Genomic DNA, 19,172 nt, shown 5'->3' on the forward strand with positions numbered 1-19,172 from the left:
TCAGCGGCCCGCACATCCCCCCGGCACCGCGCCGCTCCCCGCCCCACCGCCGCACGCCTCTGTCCCCGCCGTGCCCCCCGAGCCCCGCGGTGCCGCCCGTCCCGCCGCGCACCTCCCCTCCGCCGCATCCCGCCCGCGCCTCCCGCCCGGCAACCGCCGCGGCGGCGGGGACTACTGCTCCCGTGCTGCCCCGCGGGCACGGCGGCGGGGACTACAGCTCCCGTGCTGCCCCGCGTCCCGCCTCGCACGGCGGCGGGGGCCGGACTACGTTTCCCTGGGTGCCCTGCGGGCGGGCGGGCGCGCTCGGCGCCACGCGGCGGCGCTGTTGGCGGAGCCGCTTCCGGCGCGGAGGGGCGGCGGCGGCGCTCTCGGGGGTCCCGCTGTTCCCGGTGCGTTCCCGGCTGTCATGTCGGCCCTGGAGAAGCAGCTGCATCTGGGCCGCCTCCCGCCTCGGCCCCCGTTGCCCGGCGGCGGCGGCCAGTCCGGGTCCAAGATGCGCATGGGGTAGGCGGAGGAAGGGCAGGGGCGGATGCGGAGAGCGGGGGGAGCTCGGGGGAGAGGTGACGGCGGAGCGGAGGCTCTGCAGGGCGGGGGGTCGGGCTGGGTGTCCGGAGGGACCGGGGGTCTTTACTGGGGGGATCTGCCAGGAAGGGAGGCACGGTATTCCGGGTCTGGACAGGGAATGATCATTACTGGGTGATCTGGACAGGGAATGGTTATTATCGGGAGATCGGGACAGGGATTTGTCATTTTTGGGAGATCTGGACAGGGAATGGTCATTATCGGGGGATCTAGACAGGAATGGTCATTTTCGGGGTATCGGGACAGGGAATTGTCATTACTGGGAGATCTGGACAGGGAATGGTCACTACTGGGGGATCGAGACAGGGAATGGTCATTATCGGGGGATCTGGACAGAGGGGATCTTGTCCTGGGGGATTTGGACAGGGAACGGTCCTGGGGGATCGGGAAGGGGGCACGGTCATTCTTAGGGGGTCTGGAGGGAGGGTTGGTCCTGCTTCCCCCTGTTCCAGGAGGGTGACACCTGGATCAGGCTTCTCCAGCCGCAGAGGCACCAGTGCCCAGCGCACCCTCCGGCTGGGAAGGTGCTGGGATCAGCTCTCCGGCCCTCTCCTCCCGGTGCTTTTGCCATCAGTGCTTGCAGGAAGGGTCCAGCACCATGTCTGGGTGGTACCTCAGGCTGTGGCTGGGGGAGAGGTGTGTGGAAATTCTCAGGAGCTGAATTCCTCACCTGCAGCTGGACTTTGGTGGTCCTTTTGGGGGTCCCTTTCCAAGTCAGAACATTCCATGATTCTGTGGAACGGGATTTCTCAGCCGCAGGCACCCATGTGAAGTGACTGCCAAGTGACTTTAATCCCTGCTTAAATCTGCATTTCGAGATGATGGAAAAGTCTGGGATACTCTTTAATCTCTTAAGCAGGGGTTGAGAGCACATTTTGGGAGCTGTGGGAGAAGTTTGACCAGTGTCCAAGGGTGTAACGTATTAATTTATATAATTTTTCCTCTCTTACCATACACTGGAAGGTTTTAAACACTGTCAGGGAAATGATTATGAGTGAAACAAAATCCAGTGCTGTGGTTAAGGATCAGGAATTACCCTGGAATCTTCCCTTGGAAGCAGTGGGGAGTAGTTCATAATCATGTTGTGGTTTGATTTCCCCTCTGCCACCCAGTAAATCCCTTTACAGGTGATGCTCCTGTTTGGGAGATGCTGCACATCCAGCATGGAATGGCCTCATCCAGAGGGGCCTGGGATTCTGTGAAAAGGAGACAAGAGGGAGTGGGATAGAAATTTCATCTTAAGCTGAGCTTATCCTTTCCTAAGTTCAGTTCTGTTCAAACAAGTGCAAGATTCCCCCTGAAGAGAATTCCACCAAAAGAGAAAGGGATTAGTTGCACAGGGAAAACACAGTGTGATTTACAGTGCTGGCAGATGTGCAGGGCTGCTCTGAAATAGTCCTTCACAATTCTAACTTCTACAGGGAACAAAAATAACTAAACGTAGAAAATGTTTATTTGCTGCATTAAGCATCTCGCATTTATAAACGTGATTTATTTCTGTGCTTTCAGTTTCTTGAGTTGCAAGCCAGGCTTTTAAAAAAATGGGTTTAACCTTAATATCCAAGAATGCCAGCAACTTGAGTTTTCCATGGCTAAATCCTCTGACTGGTGTGTGGGGCACTTTCTTTTTATTCCCTTTTTTTCCACCATGCAGGTCATCTTAATGTGACTGTGGTGTAGCTGAAAGCAGATCTTGAGAAGCAGAGGGTCAAGCTGAGATTGCTACAGAAAAATAGAATTTACTGAGAACTTCCTAACTTAAATAAAGTCTTACATTCTTTGGCAATATGCTGTTAAAAGGTTAATGTGTGTTTCAGTAGTTTCTAAAAACATGGCACCTGTTGCTGCATTTAAATCTGTGAAAATAAACGTGTTCCTAGCTTTTTCTTTAAAATTTATTCTTTTCTTGCTATTTTTTCAGTACAAGCACTTCCTTATGTCTCTCTGTGGGAGAGTCATTTGGGAAGTCAAAGTGGCCGAAGCAAACTGAATCATGGAATGGTTCAGGCTGGAAAAGCCCCCCAAGATCTTGGAGTCCAACCTTTCCCCCAGCTCTGCCCCACGTCCCCAGTGCCACATGCACACGGCTGCCAGTCCCTGCAGGGCTGGGGACTCACTGGGCAGCCCTTTGGGGAGGGAATTCTCCCTGACACCCAGCCTGGCTCCTCTGACATGGTTTGGAGTGGGTTTTGCAGGAGCATGGGATGTGTGCTGGGATTTCAGTGCGCTTCGTGGCACGTGGCATCAGTTCCTGCTTTGCCAGCACAGTCCTCTGCTCCCTGGATTTAAGTGCTCTGCAGCAGAAATGATGGTTCCAAAAGGCCCTTTCCAAAGGAGGCTGGAGCTTCTCTTTGGCTCAGGCAATATGTGAAACTCAGCCTCCGCGAGGAATTCCGTGCCCATTCCTTTAAGGAGCGCTCATGGCCAAGGCTGTGTTGGGAATTGCAACTGATTCCTTCAAATTGCTCCACAGATGAAAACCAAAAACAAAATCAAAGTCACAAAACAAAACACAATCAGGCTTATGGCCTGACTCTGTGTTCTGTGGGGAAATAAAATAATAGAATTTGTGAAGTCACCTCCCACGGAAGCAGATCCCAACAGCTGTAGCAGCTTCTGCATTTCCTGTCCTGTTTTTTGCCTTTTGCTTTTTGCTCGTGGCTCATTCAGAGTTAAGCACCTGGATGGGATTTAAAAGTAAAAGTCAGTTTGCTGTTCCTTTCCAGTGTGTGAGTAAAAATCACGTACAATCTCCGAAGATCTTTTAATTATCCAGAAGGACATGACTGGATCAGATCTGTGTAATTCAATCATGACAATTCCTACTCATTTTTTCCTTTTTAATCCACTTTTCCCCCTTGGAATCCTTTTAATAAAAAAAACATTTAATGTATTCAGCATCTCTAAGGCAGAACTTAAGATACTGTCCTTGTCAATTTTTAGAATTTCTAAATACAACTTGTCAGCCGTGGCAGTTTGTGCTTGTAGATGATGTTTGATTTGCTTGGGTTCAAATATGATGTGAGAACGAAATCTCCTGATTCATGCACTTGTTCTATATTTGCTTTAGTAGTTTTAAATAGGGGCTCTCAGCAGAAAAAGGACTTTCTGAAAATGGTTCCTTCTGCTTGGGGCAACTTTTTTTTTTTTTTTTTAATTTTAGGAAAATACCTGAAAGAAAACCCCTTCAAAAATTGGGGAGAGATTTGGTGAGCCGTGTGGGCATCCTAAGGATAAAGAGGACAAACGGCACAATAGCATAAAACAGAGGGTGCCCAGTATTTGTTTTGTAATTCCAGTTTAATATGCTAGCTTGGAGTTTAAGGATCAGTCTAGAAAAGTTATTATGTCAGATCCATTTCTGTTTTGGTTTGCTGGATACTTTAAAAAGCTATTAGTTAGTTCTGTCAGCTTAAATAATGGTCAGCAAAATATGACTTCAACATAGGAAGGTGTAAAACCACAGCTGCTGTTTATTTGGCACCTTCCTAATTCTGAATGTGTGTTGATGCTCCACTAAAAAAAAGCAGCTCTAGAAAAACTCAAAATCAAGGATTCTTTTCTTTGGAGAAATGTTTTTGCTCAGCCCTCTGTGGTCACCTGGGATTTTGTGGAAAGCAGCACATTTATTCTGCCCCTACAGATTCCTGGTGCCACAGCAGTGCCAGGGCTGGGCCACCAGGGCGTTCCTGCTGCCCACCACATTTATGGATCAGGTGGGAAGGGCTGTGGCCAGGCAGGTGACAGCATGTGCTGATCTCCTGGAGCTGCCCAGGGCAGTGGAACCCCAAAGCAGCTGCAACATGCTGTGCAAAAGCCTGGCTGCAGCTGAAATGCTGCATTTTGAGAGGGTGAAGGAATTTATTTTCACTAGCTGCACATCCTACCTATTCAAAACCCAGAGAGGGGAAATCATCCAAGCTGTGGGCAGTTCTCTCCCTCTCCAGAAAGAACCAGAACTGGTATGGAGAGAGCATGTGATCAGGGCTGGGATGGCTTCCAGGGAAAAATTAAGCTTTGACTGTGATCTTTTTTTCCTTGATCAGAGGATGAGATTAGGCTGAGGTGGTAAAGGAGATTAATATTTTCTGGATTTATGTAGGTGTGTGACTTCTCATTTTATTTAATTGAGATTTAACAAGAAGTCTGGAAACCCACAGGAGGGAATTTGGTCCATTCAGGGGGTGGCTGGTTTATGTTTCATATCCTAGAAACACCAGGGGAAACAGAAATTTTGTTTCTGCAAAATTGAAAAGCTGCTTTGTGTGTTATTTTCTATTTCTTTAGGAAGCCAAGAATTCAGGAGAAACTTCTTCAGCAGGGATTTTTCTGCTCTGAAGGTCTTTCACCCCTCATGCCCATGCTTGATTTTAATATTCTGTGCTGCCTGCCTGCCTCCCCCAGAAGAGCTGAAGTGCAAAAACATGGTTAAAATGGTGCACTGTTACTCATCCTGTATCCTGGCTAGAATTGAGCCTAATTATGCCACTTCCAAAATTAAGCACTACTCTTTCAGCCTTACTGAGTAAATACCAGCCCGAGAAGCAAATTCTGCATCAACTGAGTCATCAGGAAAATTCTGATTGCAGAGCCTTTTGTCTGTAATGGTGGTACAAGGAGAGGGCACAGCTGTACCTTTTGAAGGAAGCAAAAAATAAATGGGTTTGTCAGCTGGGCACCTTTTGCCTGTGGCTCACTGCAGACTCGGAGGTGGCACTGGGACAGTATCACTGTTCTGTTTATTTTCCCTTGGCTTGGGTCTGAGTAGTCCAAATCACCATTGCTCAGTCTTCCTTGGAATTACTCGATGAGGAAAATACTCTTTTCTCTGTATCCACTGCATGTCCTCAATAGGAGCAACAATTAGGGGAGGATTCCTTCACTGACAGTAAAACTCTGGATATTGTGGTTGTGTGGGCACTTCACTGATGCGCCGTTTGCTTCCAGTCTGAGCTGTTGTGTAACACCAGCGTGTTCTCTTCAGTGAGAGGAGGCCTGGATGCCAATTTCAGTGCAAGACTTTAAAAATAACTCTTTCTTATGGGATTTTTCTGTCTTGCAGCCCTGGAAGAAAGCGTGATTTTTCACCAGTGCTTTGGAGCCAGTACTTCGAGTCTATGGAGGACGTTGTGGTAGAAAATGAAACCGGCAAGGATATATCCTTTTTTCTTTCCTCAAATTGAATTTGTCATAATCTCAGAGATTATGGGGGAGGTATCACATTTTGTTTAGTTTATTTGGGCTCCTCAGCTTTTTCATGTGTTCCTTCTCATCTTCCATTATGTCTCCTGCAGGGTTCAGTGTCAGTAACCAGAACTATCCCTTGTAGGCTGACAGTTTAACTGTGCCTAGCAAGGCTAATTCCCAATATTACTTCTTTAGTAATAATTTAAAATTAAATTAAATTTAATTTTTTATAATTTTTAAAAAGTGTTTCCAACAGCTATGGGCAGGGACACCTCCCACTGTCCCAGGCTGTTCCAAGCCCCAAAGTCCAACCTGGCCTTGGGCACTGCCAGAGATCCAGAGGCAATCCTCTGGGCACCCTGTGCCAGGGCCTGCCCACCCTCACAGGGAAGAATTTCTTATGAACATTTAATCTAAATCTCCCTTTTTCTGGTTTAAAACCATTCCCTTGCCCTCTCAGTATTTTGCCTGTGTAGAAATAACTCTCCATCTTTTTTCCTAATGGATTTCTAGTTTTCTCTTAGTTCGCTTCCCTGTTGTGCCCAGGGAGAAGAGGACAGGGGATAAGAGAATTAAAGAGGGGGAGAAAACCTGGGCAGCAGGAATACAACTCTTGAAGCTTAAACTGAGTTACGTTTTTGTCCAGGTAATGCTTGAACATCCCATAATGCTTGGTCAGATAAATGAAGGGTAGAAATAAAGTACTGTTCGATATTGCAAGCTCCAAAATCCATTCTGCTGCCTTGAAGAAGCTCAGAGAAATGTCCTTAACTGTTCATACACTTTTCGAATTTACAAAAGTGGCTTGGAGGGGCCTGTCTTGCTGCTGCTGCACGGTGGAGGCCACTCTGCCCTGTCCTGGGCTGTGTTTACTGTAAGTAAAGCTGCTGCTCTGTTTGTTGCTGCAACTGCTTGTTGCTGCTAATCCCACTTTGCAAACAGTGTTCTCTCTGTCTCTCCTTGCAGTCTGCAATCATCAGTAGGATCCAGTGTAGGATTGTGGCCTTAGACCTCCGAGGCCATGGTAAGGCAAAGAAATAAATCTGGGCTCAAACCAGCGTGTTACACGCTCCCATTTTTTAAGGAGATGCAATGAATCCCTCTCAGGACGACTAGAAAAACATCCTTAAGGCATCCCAATTTTGATTCAAAAGCAGGGATGGAAGAGTGGCTTCTGTCAGAAGCTGAGACCCCCTGAACTTCTGCTTGAGACAGTGGTGGACTGCTTCCTTCCACCAAGCCATCTTTCATATTTCCATAACCTCTAAGTGGTCCTTGCCATGAGAAGTGAGGACTGCTCTTTCATTTTAAGATCCATAAAGAACACCGTTGCGGGCAGTGTTTCCTACCCAAAGTACCGAGTGTTCCTGCTAATTCTGTGTTTCTTAATTATTCACGTTCATTGCAGTAGGATTGCTCTTCATATCTGTGCCTAAAAGCTTTGTACCATCACTGCTCTAAGTCCTGAGGGGGCCTGAAGTTATTCAGCTTAAGAGAACTTAACTTGGGTTGGGTTTTTTTCAGGAGAAACAAAAGTAAGGAATCCTGAAGATCTGTCTGCAGAGACTATGGCAAAGTAAGGAAACTTATGCTCATTTCCCTTTTCACAAACCTCCCCTTCTCTCCTTGGCTGAACAATAAACTACTTGAGGGCACACAGCCTTCATTCAGAGGAGCTGGAAGATGAATTTCACATGATTCTGGTAGTTGCCCCTCCTTTCCTTCCATTCTGGGACAGTTTGAAATGCTGTCCCTCCCAGCTGAGCCAGATGCCAAGAGCTGGAGTTGTTCTCCCAGTACCCCGAGTTTTTAAACAGTGAGCACTTTAAACCTGCCACATGCTGAGGAGCTCCTAAGGGAGGTGGAATGCTTCCTTTAGACATCCATGGGGTATTTTAGTCTGAATCACCAGTGTGACTCTTCCTCACCCCTGGGGTGAGTGCTCAGGGCGGGCCCACACCGGCCTGGTAACACCCCTGAAGTCTGGGTCACAGACACAGGATTTTCAATCATAAAACTGCTTTTTCAAACATGACCCGCTTTGGCATGCAAATCCATCCCCCTCTTGACAAAACTGTAAGAAAAGCAAATACCCACTGCTAAGCACATTATGTTCTGCCCATATTTAGTACAAAGAGACTCTTTGCTGTGACTACAACTAAATGATGAAGGATTTTGTAACCTTCCCATGGACAAATCCACTTGGTTTGTTGAGGGGAGGCCATGTGTGAAATGTATTCTGACTTCCATTGTATACCTTATTCCTGCTGCTTATGCCTTGTCAGATCCTGATGTGTAACTGTCCTGAGGAGATGCTGGATTAAATAATTAGAATATTTCAGATCTGGAGCAGCACTGCTGTGGGGGGAAAGCAAGTTCCTTTTGTTTTGAAACCTTCCCCTCTTCTTAGCAATGAGCTTGAAACTTAGTCCTGAGTATCTTTTAAATAGGAGCCTTAAATTACAGGTGGTGTTCCTGTTTTTCTTTTAAGTCAAATCCTCAAGCAATTTTCTCTAGCAGAGCAGACAAGCTGGTCAACCTGTTCATTTTTTCACTTGTTTTCCATTTTCAATAGGAATGGAATAATTTTTTCCAATAAAAATTGCTCAGTTCTCAGGCTCCTCTGCATGGTTGTAGTCAGGAAAGCCAGCTGGGGGGTGTCTTTAAACTGCTCTTCAGGAGATTTCTGCTGTGAGCTCTGCTGCTGTTCTGGGGTTTGGGGATCATACCAGCCAGCTTTCCCATCCTGGGAAAAGTGTCAGGAAGTGACAGCTTCGGTTTAACAGGACATACCTTTTGGGAAGGGTGGGGAAATTGCCCCTTGCCTGTCTGTGCTCACAGAGAGTCTCAATCTTTTTGCTCATGCTCAGTGTTGTTCATATTTTCCATGGTCAGCAGGGCCCAGTTATTTTTCTCTCTCTAATTCCAATCTCTTCTTTTAAGAACAATGAACTTCTTGGTTTGTGCTTCCATGCAAGATGATTTGACAGCTTTTTCTCACCTTTTATTTAACGGTCCCACTAGCAAGTGTCAGCCTAAAATATTTTCTACAAGGAATCACAGAATTTGGGCTAGAAGTGACTGCAAATTTCATCCACATGGGCAGGGACACCTTCCACTAGACCAGGTTGCTTGAACATCTTTTCAATTAGCATTTTTAAGTGAGGATTCTGTTAACAGAAGGAGAAATGGCACGGGTGTCCAGGGTTTCCGCCTTTGCAGCAGTGACGGGGGAAAAGCTGTGTGCAGCCCGGGGGTCAGACGGGGTGTGAGGGCGCTCCCGTGCAGGCTGTGTCCCTGCTGGGGTGCCAGGCGTGTGTGCTGCGCTGCAGGGACGTGGGCCAGCGTGGTAGAGGCGCTCTACGGGGACCTGCCGCCGCCCCATCATGCTGATCGGGCACAGCCATGGGCGGCGCCATCGCCGTGCAACACCGCCGCGGCCAACCTGCTGGCCAGCCTGCTGGGGCTCTGCATGATCGACGTCGTGGAGGGTGAGTGTGCCCGCCCCTGCCAGCCCTCCTCCCTGCCCCACACAGCCCCCACACTCCAGGGTTTGTCCTGTCTTGGAACCCACTCCGTCCTCCTTGCAGATCCTGCGTGGCACAAAAATCTTCCCAGTGTGACCCCTCCTTCTCCTTCTCCTTCTCCTTCTCCTTCTCCTTCTCCTTCTCCTTCTCCTTCTCCTTCTCCTTCTCCTTCTCCTCTCCTCTCCTTCTCCTTCTCCTTCTCCTTCTCCTTCTCCTTCTCCTTCTCCTTCTCCTCTCCTCCTCCTCCTCCTCCTCCTTCCTCCTCCTCACTCCTCCTCCTCCTCCTCCTCCTCCTCCTCCTCCTCCTCCTCCTCCTCCTTCTCCTTCTCCTTCTCCTTCTCCTTCTCCTTCTCCTTCTCCTCCTCCTCCGTCCTCCTCCTCCTCCTCCTCCTCCTCCTCCTCCTCCTCCTCCTTCTCCTTCTCTTCCTTCCCCTTTTCCTTTTGCCAGGTGTACTCTCCCTCTGTTTGCCTTTTTCTCGCTAATGTCACAGAATCAGAGGATCAGCTAGGTTGGAAAAGACTTTGGAGATCACTGAGCCAAACTTATGACCTACCACCACTGTGTCACCTAGACCATGGCACTGATTTCTTTGAAACACTTTCTTGATGGGGAAGAGGGGTGCTTTTGCCGTAATGATTGCTGCTGATAAATGATTGCTGCTTTCTCTTACTGTCTGAACATCCTACCTGTTCAAAAGCAATTTCCCAATATGACTGTTGGCTTAGAAAATACTAATCTGTACTTTGCTTAGCAGCATTAGATCACTGGGGAGCTCCAGCTCTCTGTGAGGCTGTTGCAGCCAGTTTTTGTGTAGAGGGATGTGGCAATAATTTCATCAGATGCCATGAAGATGATGAAGATGATGCCATTTGCTTTTAGGTACTGCCATGGATGCCTTGAACAGCATGCAGAACTTCCTAAGGAGTCGTCCCAAAACATTCAAGTCACTTGAGAATGCCATTGAGTGGAGGTAAGCTTGGTCTCTGGAATCACTTGTCTGTATAGCCTGACTCCCAAAGGAAACAAAGTTTATATAATTTGGCTGTTTACAGGCCCTGTCCCAGCCCCCTGACACGGGTTTAACCCTGTTTCACCATTAAAACTTCTCCCTCTTTCTCTTCTCAGTTACAGGTCACGACGGGAGGTTCGCAAAAAGTTTAGCTTGAGCCCCTCTGTTCAGTTTCACAGCAGGAGCTTTGGGGATACTTTGGGGAAGTCCTGAGATGTCAGAGGAGTTTAACTCCTCTTTCTGGGCCTTCAGTAAATATTTCTATCTCTTCTGATTTTTTTTTCCATAGCGTAAAAAGTGGACAGATAAGAAATCTCGAATCTGCCAGAGTTTCTATGGTCGGTCAAGTCAAAACAGTAGGTGGCCTTTGGTTTATTTCATTTATAATTTAAAAAATTTTTTTTTCTGTTTTACAACACCATTTCTACATAAGTGCACTTGAAAATGAGTATTTCTTCAAGCAAAAAAATTGCTGAACACCTATGGTTTAATCCTGGCTGGTGTTTTGGTTTGGATTTTTTCCTTTTATCAGGGAATCAGTTTCTGATTTTATTTTCTCAGGTGTGAAGAGGCAGCCAGTCCTGAATGCCCTAAAGCCATAGTAGAGGGAATTATTGAGGAAGAGGAGGAGGACGAGGATGAGGAAGGAGGAGGCTCTGTCAACAAAAGGAAGAAAGAGGATGACACAGAGGTTGGGAACTTGTTACTGTGTTTTCAGCTTCCCCTGCAAGAGCTGTCACCTGTGGTTATCCAAATCATTCTGATATGAAAGGGAGCCACTCCAGGGAGAGAAAACTGGATGGGAGCCAAGGCCAAATGTTCAGGCAATTTGTGAGCTATTTGTGTCAGTAAAAAATAGCAAATTGATTGCCCTGAAATCCTGCAGGCTCTTCTCCTCTTGGTGTAGCTCTTGCTGACTTTCTTGTTCCCGGCTCATGTACTTTGATTTGGAGAGAGATGTAGAAGCAAGGAGGGTCATCCTAGAAGTGTGTAATCCACCAGAGGGAGCCAGTATTGTTTTATTTTTTATATCTGTGTATTTATGCATTTCCAGGTGGCTCCCTGGGTTGGTTTTCTTTCTGCTGTTTTACTGATCAGTAACACAGAGCTCTCTCTCCTCCCTGCAGACAAAGAAGGAGCATTTATACACGTGGCGAATCGAGCTGGCCAAAACAGAGAAGTACTGGGATGGCTGGTTCAGGGGTTTATCCAACCTCTTCCTCAGCTGTCCCACTCCAAAGCTTTTGCTTCTAGCTGGTACGTGTCCCTCCCAGTCCTGGGGTGCACTTCAGTGAGGTCACACTTCCATTTTAGAGTACAGGGTCAGCATTGGGCTGCAGTGGTTCCTGGGAATACCTGGGCTTCTGTGTCTCCTAAAATAGTGTGGTGTGATCTGAACTTCTCCAGTGAAAGTCAAATACAGCTGTAAGCACTTTATGTACCTTAATAGCAAATACCTTTTGTAAATATCCTTTTAAGTAGTAGGGAGGGGTGTGCTCTTGCATTTTTTGGCTGTGTTTCTTTCCTGTAACTTTACTCTCTCAAAGTGCAGCAGTGAAATGCCCTTGTCTGGGTGTCAGAGGTGTTTATTTTCTGTTTTCCCAGCTAATGTATCATTTAAAATAGAGAGAAAAGCCTGGCTCAGAGAATGGTGTTCTCTCTGGCTGTTCTCCAAAACATTTGTTTACTGTTATTATTTGTTTATTTGCTTGTAGGTGTTGACAGGCTGGATAAAGATCTGACCATTGGGCAGATGCAAGGTAAATATTTAATATTGCGACTTCAGCCTTACCATAATGCTCTTTTTGCATGACAGCTTGTTGCTATGGGTACAGTCAATATCCAAACAAATGGGCGTTAAAGAATTCATCCAGGCCATAAGTGTTCTCCTGCTGTGGTCAAGGAAAGGTGGGGAAGGTGAGGGAGGGAAAAGGTTCAGTTCAAAGGGCTGCTGCTGTGGGCATTGTTCAATGCAGTGTTCAGTGCTCCCAGCAGTGGAGCTGCTACACTTCTCTTGGATCAGAATGATTGCCTGTGAGGGCTTCTTTCTGATCCATTTTTTCCCTTTGTAGCTACATCCCTGATGTTCCTAGCTAGAACACCTGGGATCACTCCAAATTGTCCCATCTCCCAGTGTTTCTGACAGACAGCAGACCAAGATTAAGCACCTTCATTCATGTTTTGGGGTTTGGGTTGGGTTTTTTCCCCCCATGCCAGCCTTCCAGAGCAACCAGTACTGGAAAGTGGTACTGGATAGCAGGATAAATGTTATCTTAAGGTAAATCTGGTGAGAGTTCTAACTCTGACACTTGCCTGCATTGAGAAGCTCTGAGAAGTTCAGCTCTATTTTAGCTCCTGGGAACCTGTTCCAGTTACACCTGGAGAAGGTGAATGAAGCCGCTGGTCCATGTTTCCTTTGGAGACCACGGGCTGTGCATGGTGTGGAGTCTGCTGAGGCTTCCTGCCGTCCCTGGGGGCCTCTTTTCCAGCTGCACTTAGTGAGGCCAGTAGGTGCAGAGCGTGAGATCCGTGTGCTGACTCTCTCGATCCACAGGGAAGTTCCAGATGCAGGTCCTCCCACAGTGTGGCCACGCAGTCCATGAGGATGCTCCGGACAAGGTGAGCCCCACCGTGGGGTTGAAGCTACAATAAGCCACAATCTGAAATGCAGAAAAAGGATCTGTTCCTTACCACGCAGCAGAGATCATACTTCTGGGCATCTCTGGCACCACAACTGGATTTCATAAGCAGCTTGGATTTTTCAGCTGTCTGGAAAGCCCTGGATAAGATGTTACATGCCACAGGGCTGGGCTATGGATTTAACTCCCAGGCTCGTGGTGATGTACCTAATTCCACCCATGAGGAGTGTGGATTTCTCCTCCCTTCCTTAAGCAGTTCCCCACTATCCACTGCACTAAGCTGCAGCTTTAGGGGTTGGTCTGTGTTGAGTTGGGTGGCTCACATTTTCCAAATAGAAACCAAATGTTCCTGCAGCAGCTCTGACAGAGCAGTGCTGCTTCTGGGCACTGCTGGGGTTTCTGTCCAGATGGAAGCAGGAATGTGGTGCAGACAGTGGAGCCTGTGGTTGGGAGCACATCTGGTTTTAAAGCTCATTCTGCACTGACAGCTCTGTTAAAACTCAGCCTTTCTGTGCTTCACTTTACCAGTCTGAAATAGGTATTTCTATCTAGACATACTCAGTTCTTAAGCTGTTACTGGTTTTTATACATTCTGAGCAATGTTGACCAGGCTGGATGGGGCTTGGAGCAGCCTGGTGTAGTGGAAGGTGTCCCTGCCCATGGCAGGTGTTGGAAATGGATGAGCTTTACTGTTCCTCCCAACCCAAACCATTCCAGGTTACTGTCTTGCATCCTAATTTACCTTTTCTCCCTGCTAAACTTAGAATTACTGAAATGGGTGGAGAAAAGGTTTGGTCACTTCTTGATGGCAGGCTTCAGTGTCAGAGTAAAGCTGGAGGTGTGTTACACAGAGCTCTTGTTTTAAAGGAGCAAACAGTTCAGCAACAGACTCCTGAGGGTGTGAACTGTTGTTGGAAATACTGCAGGCTTTGAAAACTGACTGGGTTTTGTCTTCTCTTTGTGTCCCTTTAAATCCTGAGCTGTTTTTCCCCTTCTCTCAGGTTGCTGAAGCTGTTGCAACGTTCCTGATCCGTCACAGGTTTACAGAGCCCATTGGTGGATTCCAGTGGTAAGGCTCCATGGAGCTGTGTCCCTGAGCAGGGCTCCTGCTCTCACTGCCTGTCTGGCTCTCGAGGTGGGAGGCTGGAATTTTAGCCTGGTGCTGAAAACCACAGATAAACAAACAGCTCGGAATCACAGCCACTAATACATTCAGTGTTTGTGTTCCTTTTACATTTCTCACATATTTACATGTGCTGATGAAACCTCCTTCCTGGGAAGGGAGGAGCAAAGCAGATTTCTTTCTTTATAGCCTGCCAGAAAGCAAAATGATAAATTTTATGGCAGTTAGCTTAAATAATATTTCATTAAGTAACCAAGGCCCTGTGTTGTGGAAACAACTTGCATCACACTCCCTTGGCCAAGAAATACTGGTGAGATGAGGCAGGTAAAGCTGAGTGCTTCACTCTGCAGACTCTCCATACTTATCTCATGTGTTTTCTTATCGCAGTGGCCTGTGGAGGCCAGGCCCCTGTGATCAGCCAGGCAGTGAGAGAAGGGTGTGATTGATAAGCTTGATAGTGTAGGTTGATGTCTGAACAGGGAGAGAGTGAGAAGACCTAAGGACTTTACAGCTAAATTTAGGTTGTCACAGAGTTTGCAGAGAATACCTTGATGCTAACATGGAGTCTTTCTTCCATTCTCTTTTTTGCCTCCTAGTGTGTTTCCTGCTTGTTAATATCCCAGTGTTCTCCAGCACTGATTCCCATTGTAAATAAACTGCACCAGAGGCCACTGTGATGTATCCATATCCTCTCATCTCCCAGTCCAGCAGCAGTGAGAAGTTGGTGTGAGATTCATCCCCTAGAACTAGCTCTCCAGAATATCTAAATTCCTAGGGACTTCCTTGCTGGGAAGCAGCTTCTACGGAAGACCATGAAAAGCTCTTCAGGCCCTTGGAACTGGGATCCTCCTCTCTGCTGCCACAAGGAAAGACCTCCTGGAATCCCATGTAGTCAGCCATACCATCTCCACCGATGCTCAGGCTTCCTTGGACCCAGCTGCAGAAGGGCTGTTGGCAGTGCAGATCCACCGAGGGCATTGCAGCACAGCCAAAGGCTTCAGGATTTCTCCGTGGAGTCACTGGATCATCTTGGAAGTGCCCCTCAGATTTGGGTGTTATACATACACTTCTTTTTCCCCTAAAGCAGACGAGGAATTGGCTTCATTGGGAGCTCAGGTTCCATCTCACCAGCGCCAGCCTTAGGGGTTAAGCTGTGGGAAAAGCCTGGAGGCCACTTTCCTGTGCAAAGCTGGATGGGATTGTGAACCAAAAAGGCAAGAGGGGGACTGTGAGCTCCATTTCAGAGCCTTGCAGTTTGTGAAGTGCTCGCTTCAAGTCCTCTCTGAGAAGAAGAGCCTGAATAACTCCATCTACTACAGACACATCCACAGGACTCTGAACCTGCCTTTATGGGGAAGACCCAAGAGCAGCAGGGACAATGTGGTCAACAGGCAGTTTGTCTTTTTTCTGCCCCTGGAATGTGTTTGTCCTTCCCTTCTTGTAGCTGCCACACACAGCTGGGCAGAGATCAGCGCCTTTGGGATGGAAAAACATGGAATGGGCTGTAGGAAGAACCCTGGGAGAGCTTGGAGTCAGTCCTGCTGATGTGTAGGCAGCTGTTCTCCCCAGTATTAGAGGAAGGACCCTGTTTCCACTGTTGCTTCCTGGTTCATTTCGCTACCTGCCTTCCAGAATTCCATGTGCACAGAGAGCTTTTCTTCAGGGTTCAGTTATCCACAGACAGCTCCTGGGCTTGCTTTCACCTAAGAGTTACTTTTGAGTGTAAGAGCAGACATGTTTTGGAGCAGTTTTCCTCAATATTTTGCTGGTGGATGTGTGAAACCCCTTTTTTTTTTTGCCTGGTGTCCATAACCCCTTGCTGCTGTCCGATGATTTTAACCCTGCTCTGCCAAGGCAAAGTTCTGTGGTGATTTGGGAGCTGCCCTGTGCATCCCATGACAAGATGTGACTCACCGGGCACGGCAGCCGTGGTGGCCTTGCTCCCTGTCCCTTCCCTGACACATCAGGCTGGGAAGTGCCTGGATTAGAGACAGGACAGCCTCATTGCAGAGAGGAATGCCCTCCTGGCACTTTGGGCACTCAGGTGTGACAGGAGCAATTGGTGGCTCTCTGCACTCCCCTCTGTGAGTCACCGTGTCGATTCATTGGTTTGGTGTAATTCCACCCTGGTCTAGTTCCTGATGGATTCCATGGATCTTCAGTAGTCAAGATGCAAAACAGTTCTTTCCGCAGCCGTGTCCCCAGAATGGCCAAAAGCCCCTTTTGCAGGAGACTCCTTGGTTCAGGTTGTTAGGGATGAACTACTGCAGCGTGTCTGTCCAGTCTCACTTCCCGGGATCATGCTGTGAATGCTCTGGTGAGTCACATTCCTTCGTGGTGAAGTAACTTGGAGAGCCTGACTTGGAGTGAGCATTCCTCGGTTATCCCTCTGATTTGTGAGCTCGTCAGAAAGCCGGAGCAAGCAGAACCCTCCGTGGAAAGCCAGCCAGTTCTGTGTTCTGCAGAAGCACCACTGGGAAAGGAATGATTCCTGCAATCCTGTGCGCTGCCTGGGATTCTGTTTTGCTGTTAACACTGAGTGAGTGAAAAGAAAATAAATATTTCAAGAGCCTGTTGAAGTGACCGGTGCGTTGCTCCGTGCCAGCTCCCAGCCCTGCCCAGGTGGCTGTTCTGGGACTCGTGTGGGGCTGGATCAAAAGGATGGATTCCAGGGACAGCAGCAGCACCCTGGGGGTGGGTGGAAGGGAAATTCCTTTCGGCTCTGTCAAGCCATGCACATTTTTGAGACTGGGCTTTTGTCTGAGGAGTATTAAGGCTCCTGCTGCAGTTTCCAGGGGGCTGCAGGCTGGGATAAATGGCACTTGGTGAAGGATACACAGGCTGTGGTAAAAGTAACTGCAGAGAGAAGGAGTCTTCTCTCTGGCTTATGAGAAACAGGGAAATTCCTCCCCAAAATTCCCAGCTTTGTATTTTTCCTGCAGCCTTTTGATTTCTTAGAAACCTCTCTTGGTCTTGTTTCACTTGTTGGATTGAGGATCCTTCCCAATGAAGGATCCCAAGGTTTGGCAGGAGCAGGAGATGCATTTTGGGATGCTGGTCTGTTGCAGGCTTCCTTTCAATTGAATAAAGTAAATAAATAAATGTCTGAGACCTAGGATGGGTTTTGCCAGATTATGTGTACTGGACAAAGCCATCAGGGATTTACAGAGGACTGGAGCATTGGGATTGTTGGAAAAATATTATTTCCTGTATTGCCAAAGCAGGTACTCTTGCTTTGAATAAATCAGCCCTTGAGGAAGGAATTAAACTCAGGCCTGGGACTGTCCAGCCAGAATTTTCCCCTCAGATTGACAGGGGTGAGGCGGCAGTAGGTAAAATTGTTATTTTTCCCCTTTTGCCTTGGACAGCCTGAGGAAGGCCCTTCCAGCCCTGCTTCCACGTGTTTATGATTTGCAAGCAGTGCAAATGACTTGCAAAAGGTGGAGCTGGGCAACACAGACCTTGGAGAATCCCCCCAGGAGGGTCTATTGGGTGTTAGGAAGAAGTTTTTGTACAATCTAGGCCCTGGCACAGGGTGCCCAGAGCAGCTGTGGCTGCCCCTGGATCCCTGGCAGTGCCCAAGGCCAGGCTGGATGGGGCTTGGAGCACCTGGGACAGTGGGAGGTGTCCCTGCCATGGCAGGGGTGGCACTTGATGGGCTTTAAGTTTGGTCCATACCCAAATTATTCTGATTCTGTGACTTCAGCACTGACATTTTTCCTCTTCTCCACTACTGCCTTTTCTTTTGGGAGCAGGAAGGCCTGGGAAAAGGGCTGTGTGGAGTGCCTGGCAACCACTGGTTTGAACTGGTAATCCACAGTGTTGGAAATCCAGACCTGCCTCTTTAGGCAAGGTCACAAGCTTGAGTTTATGGCTTTTCACTGCCAAGAACCCCTGTCCCTGCTGCATTGTCCCACCTGTCCCCGAGCCTGGTGCTCTGCTTACAGGCTGGAAGTGCCCTTTGTGTTGCCCAAAGCCGCATCCCTTGTTTGTGCTGTCCATCCGTCTGTCTGTCTGACAGTGCTGCCCCCTCAGCACTGTGTCCGTGTGTCAGTTCTCTGGAGAGCCGTGTCTCGTGTCAGCCTCATCCTGGTCTTGTCCTGTTCTGTGTCCATCTCCCTCGCCTACAAATAAAGCATTTGTGAAAAGCCTGGAGTAGGAATTCCTGCTTTCCCTTTAGCTGAGATAGATACTTGGGCTCCTTGGAGCAGCCTGTGGAGGAAGGGGGTTGATCCAGCTGTTCCTGCACCAGACCCAACCATTGGGTTTTTCTGGTGACTCATGGAAGCTTCTTGTAATCCAAAATGCTCCTCCATCCCTTCCCTGCACCCCAGTGTGGGGAATTTAGCCATAGCTTTCACTTTTCCCCCTCCTTCCTGTGACCAATGACTCCCATATGTGCAGAAACATCTGGAAGTAATAAATGGGCTGGTGAGTAACCTGTGCTCTGTTCAGCCTTCTCTGCTTGTTCCTGACTGGAATTGGGATAAACGGGAAGTCTTGCAGGCTGTTTTACATTCCGGCAGGTTTAACAGCTCCAAAGGGCTGCTGGAGCCTCTGTTCTGCCCAGATGCTCCCTGCAGCTCAGCCCCATCCCTGTGTGCCCATGGAAGGGTTAATCCAGGCTGGATGAACACAGCCAAGGAGTGATAAACGCGCATTTCTGACCCCAAAGCAAGGAGAGCCTCGGGAGAGCTCTGCCTTCTGGTTTATCTCCCTCCCCGATTTCTGTCCCTTCCCTTTGCCAGGCCAGAAGGTGATATGGTGATCTCTGGAAAGCTGGGTTTCCATCCTGGAAGACCTGAATCTCATTCAAATGTCACCTAGATGAGTGTCTCGGTTTAGAAACAAATTAAGGAGAAAAACGCTCTGGAAGGAGTGTTTCCTCTAAAGAAAGGGGAACAATCCCTTTCTGCCAATAGGAGGTTAACAGCAATGGGTGAAAGTGAAAAAAAAAAAACCCAATCGTTTATTCCTAGAGTGCCCACACGGCACAGGAAAAAGAAACTGAATAAATGCTAGATATTGAATTGTCCGACCGTAACCCACTGCCCCCCCCCCCCCACACACACACACGCTGGATATAAACACAATGAAATTAAAT

The 19,172-nt window shown here is 48.0% G+C and overlaps 2 protein-coding genes across 2 annotated transcripts in view; one reads left to right on the top strand and one right to left on the bottom strand.

The window, feature by feature from the left end:
• Positions 1-433, bottom strand: part of C2CD3 (C2 domain containing 3 centriole elongation regulator) — a 36,905-nt gene extending 36,472 nt beyond the window's left edge. The window contains 2 exon segments of the mRNA XM_059491329.1: positions 113-358; positions 361-433. Coding sequence (XP_059347312.1) covers positions 113-358; positions 361-433 — 319 coding nt within the window.
• On the top strand, positions 357-17,183 carry PPME1 (protein phosphatase methylesterase 1). The gene is given in 17 exon segments (XM_059491336.1): positions 357-504; positions 5,645-5,738; positions 6,551-6,643; positions 6,736-6,793; positions 7,294-7,345; positions 9,115-9,148; positions 9,150-9,173; positions 9,175-9,195; positions 9,197-9,260; positions 10,177-10,267; positions 10,596-10,676; positions 10,868-10,997; positions 11,434-11,563; positions 12,022-12,066; positions 12,861-12,925; positions 13,947-14,014; positions 14,665-17,183. Coding segments are annotated over 17 exon segments (1,167 nt in total). The 5' UTR covers positions 357-406; the 3' UTR covers positions 14,684-17,183.
• The last annotated feature ends 1,989 nt before the right edge of the window (positions 17,184-19,172 follow it).

This window comes from Ammospiza nelsoni, chromosome 2, assembly GCF_027579445.1.
Source record: "Ammospiza nelsoni isolate bAmmNel1 chromosome 2, bAmmNel1.pri, whole genome shotgun sequence".
In the NCBI taxonomy this organism is placed as follows: Eukaryota; Metazoa; Chordata; class Aves; order Passeriformes; family Passerellidae; genus Ammospiza; species Ammospiza nelsoni.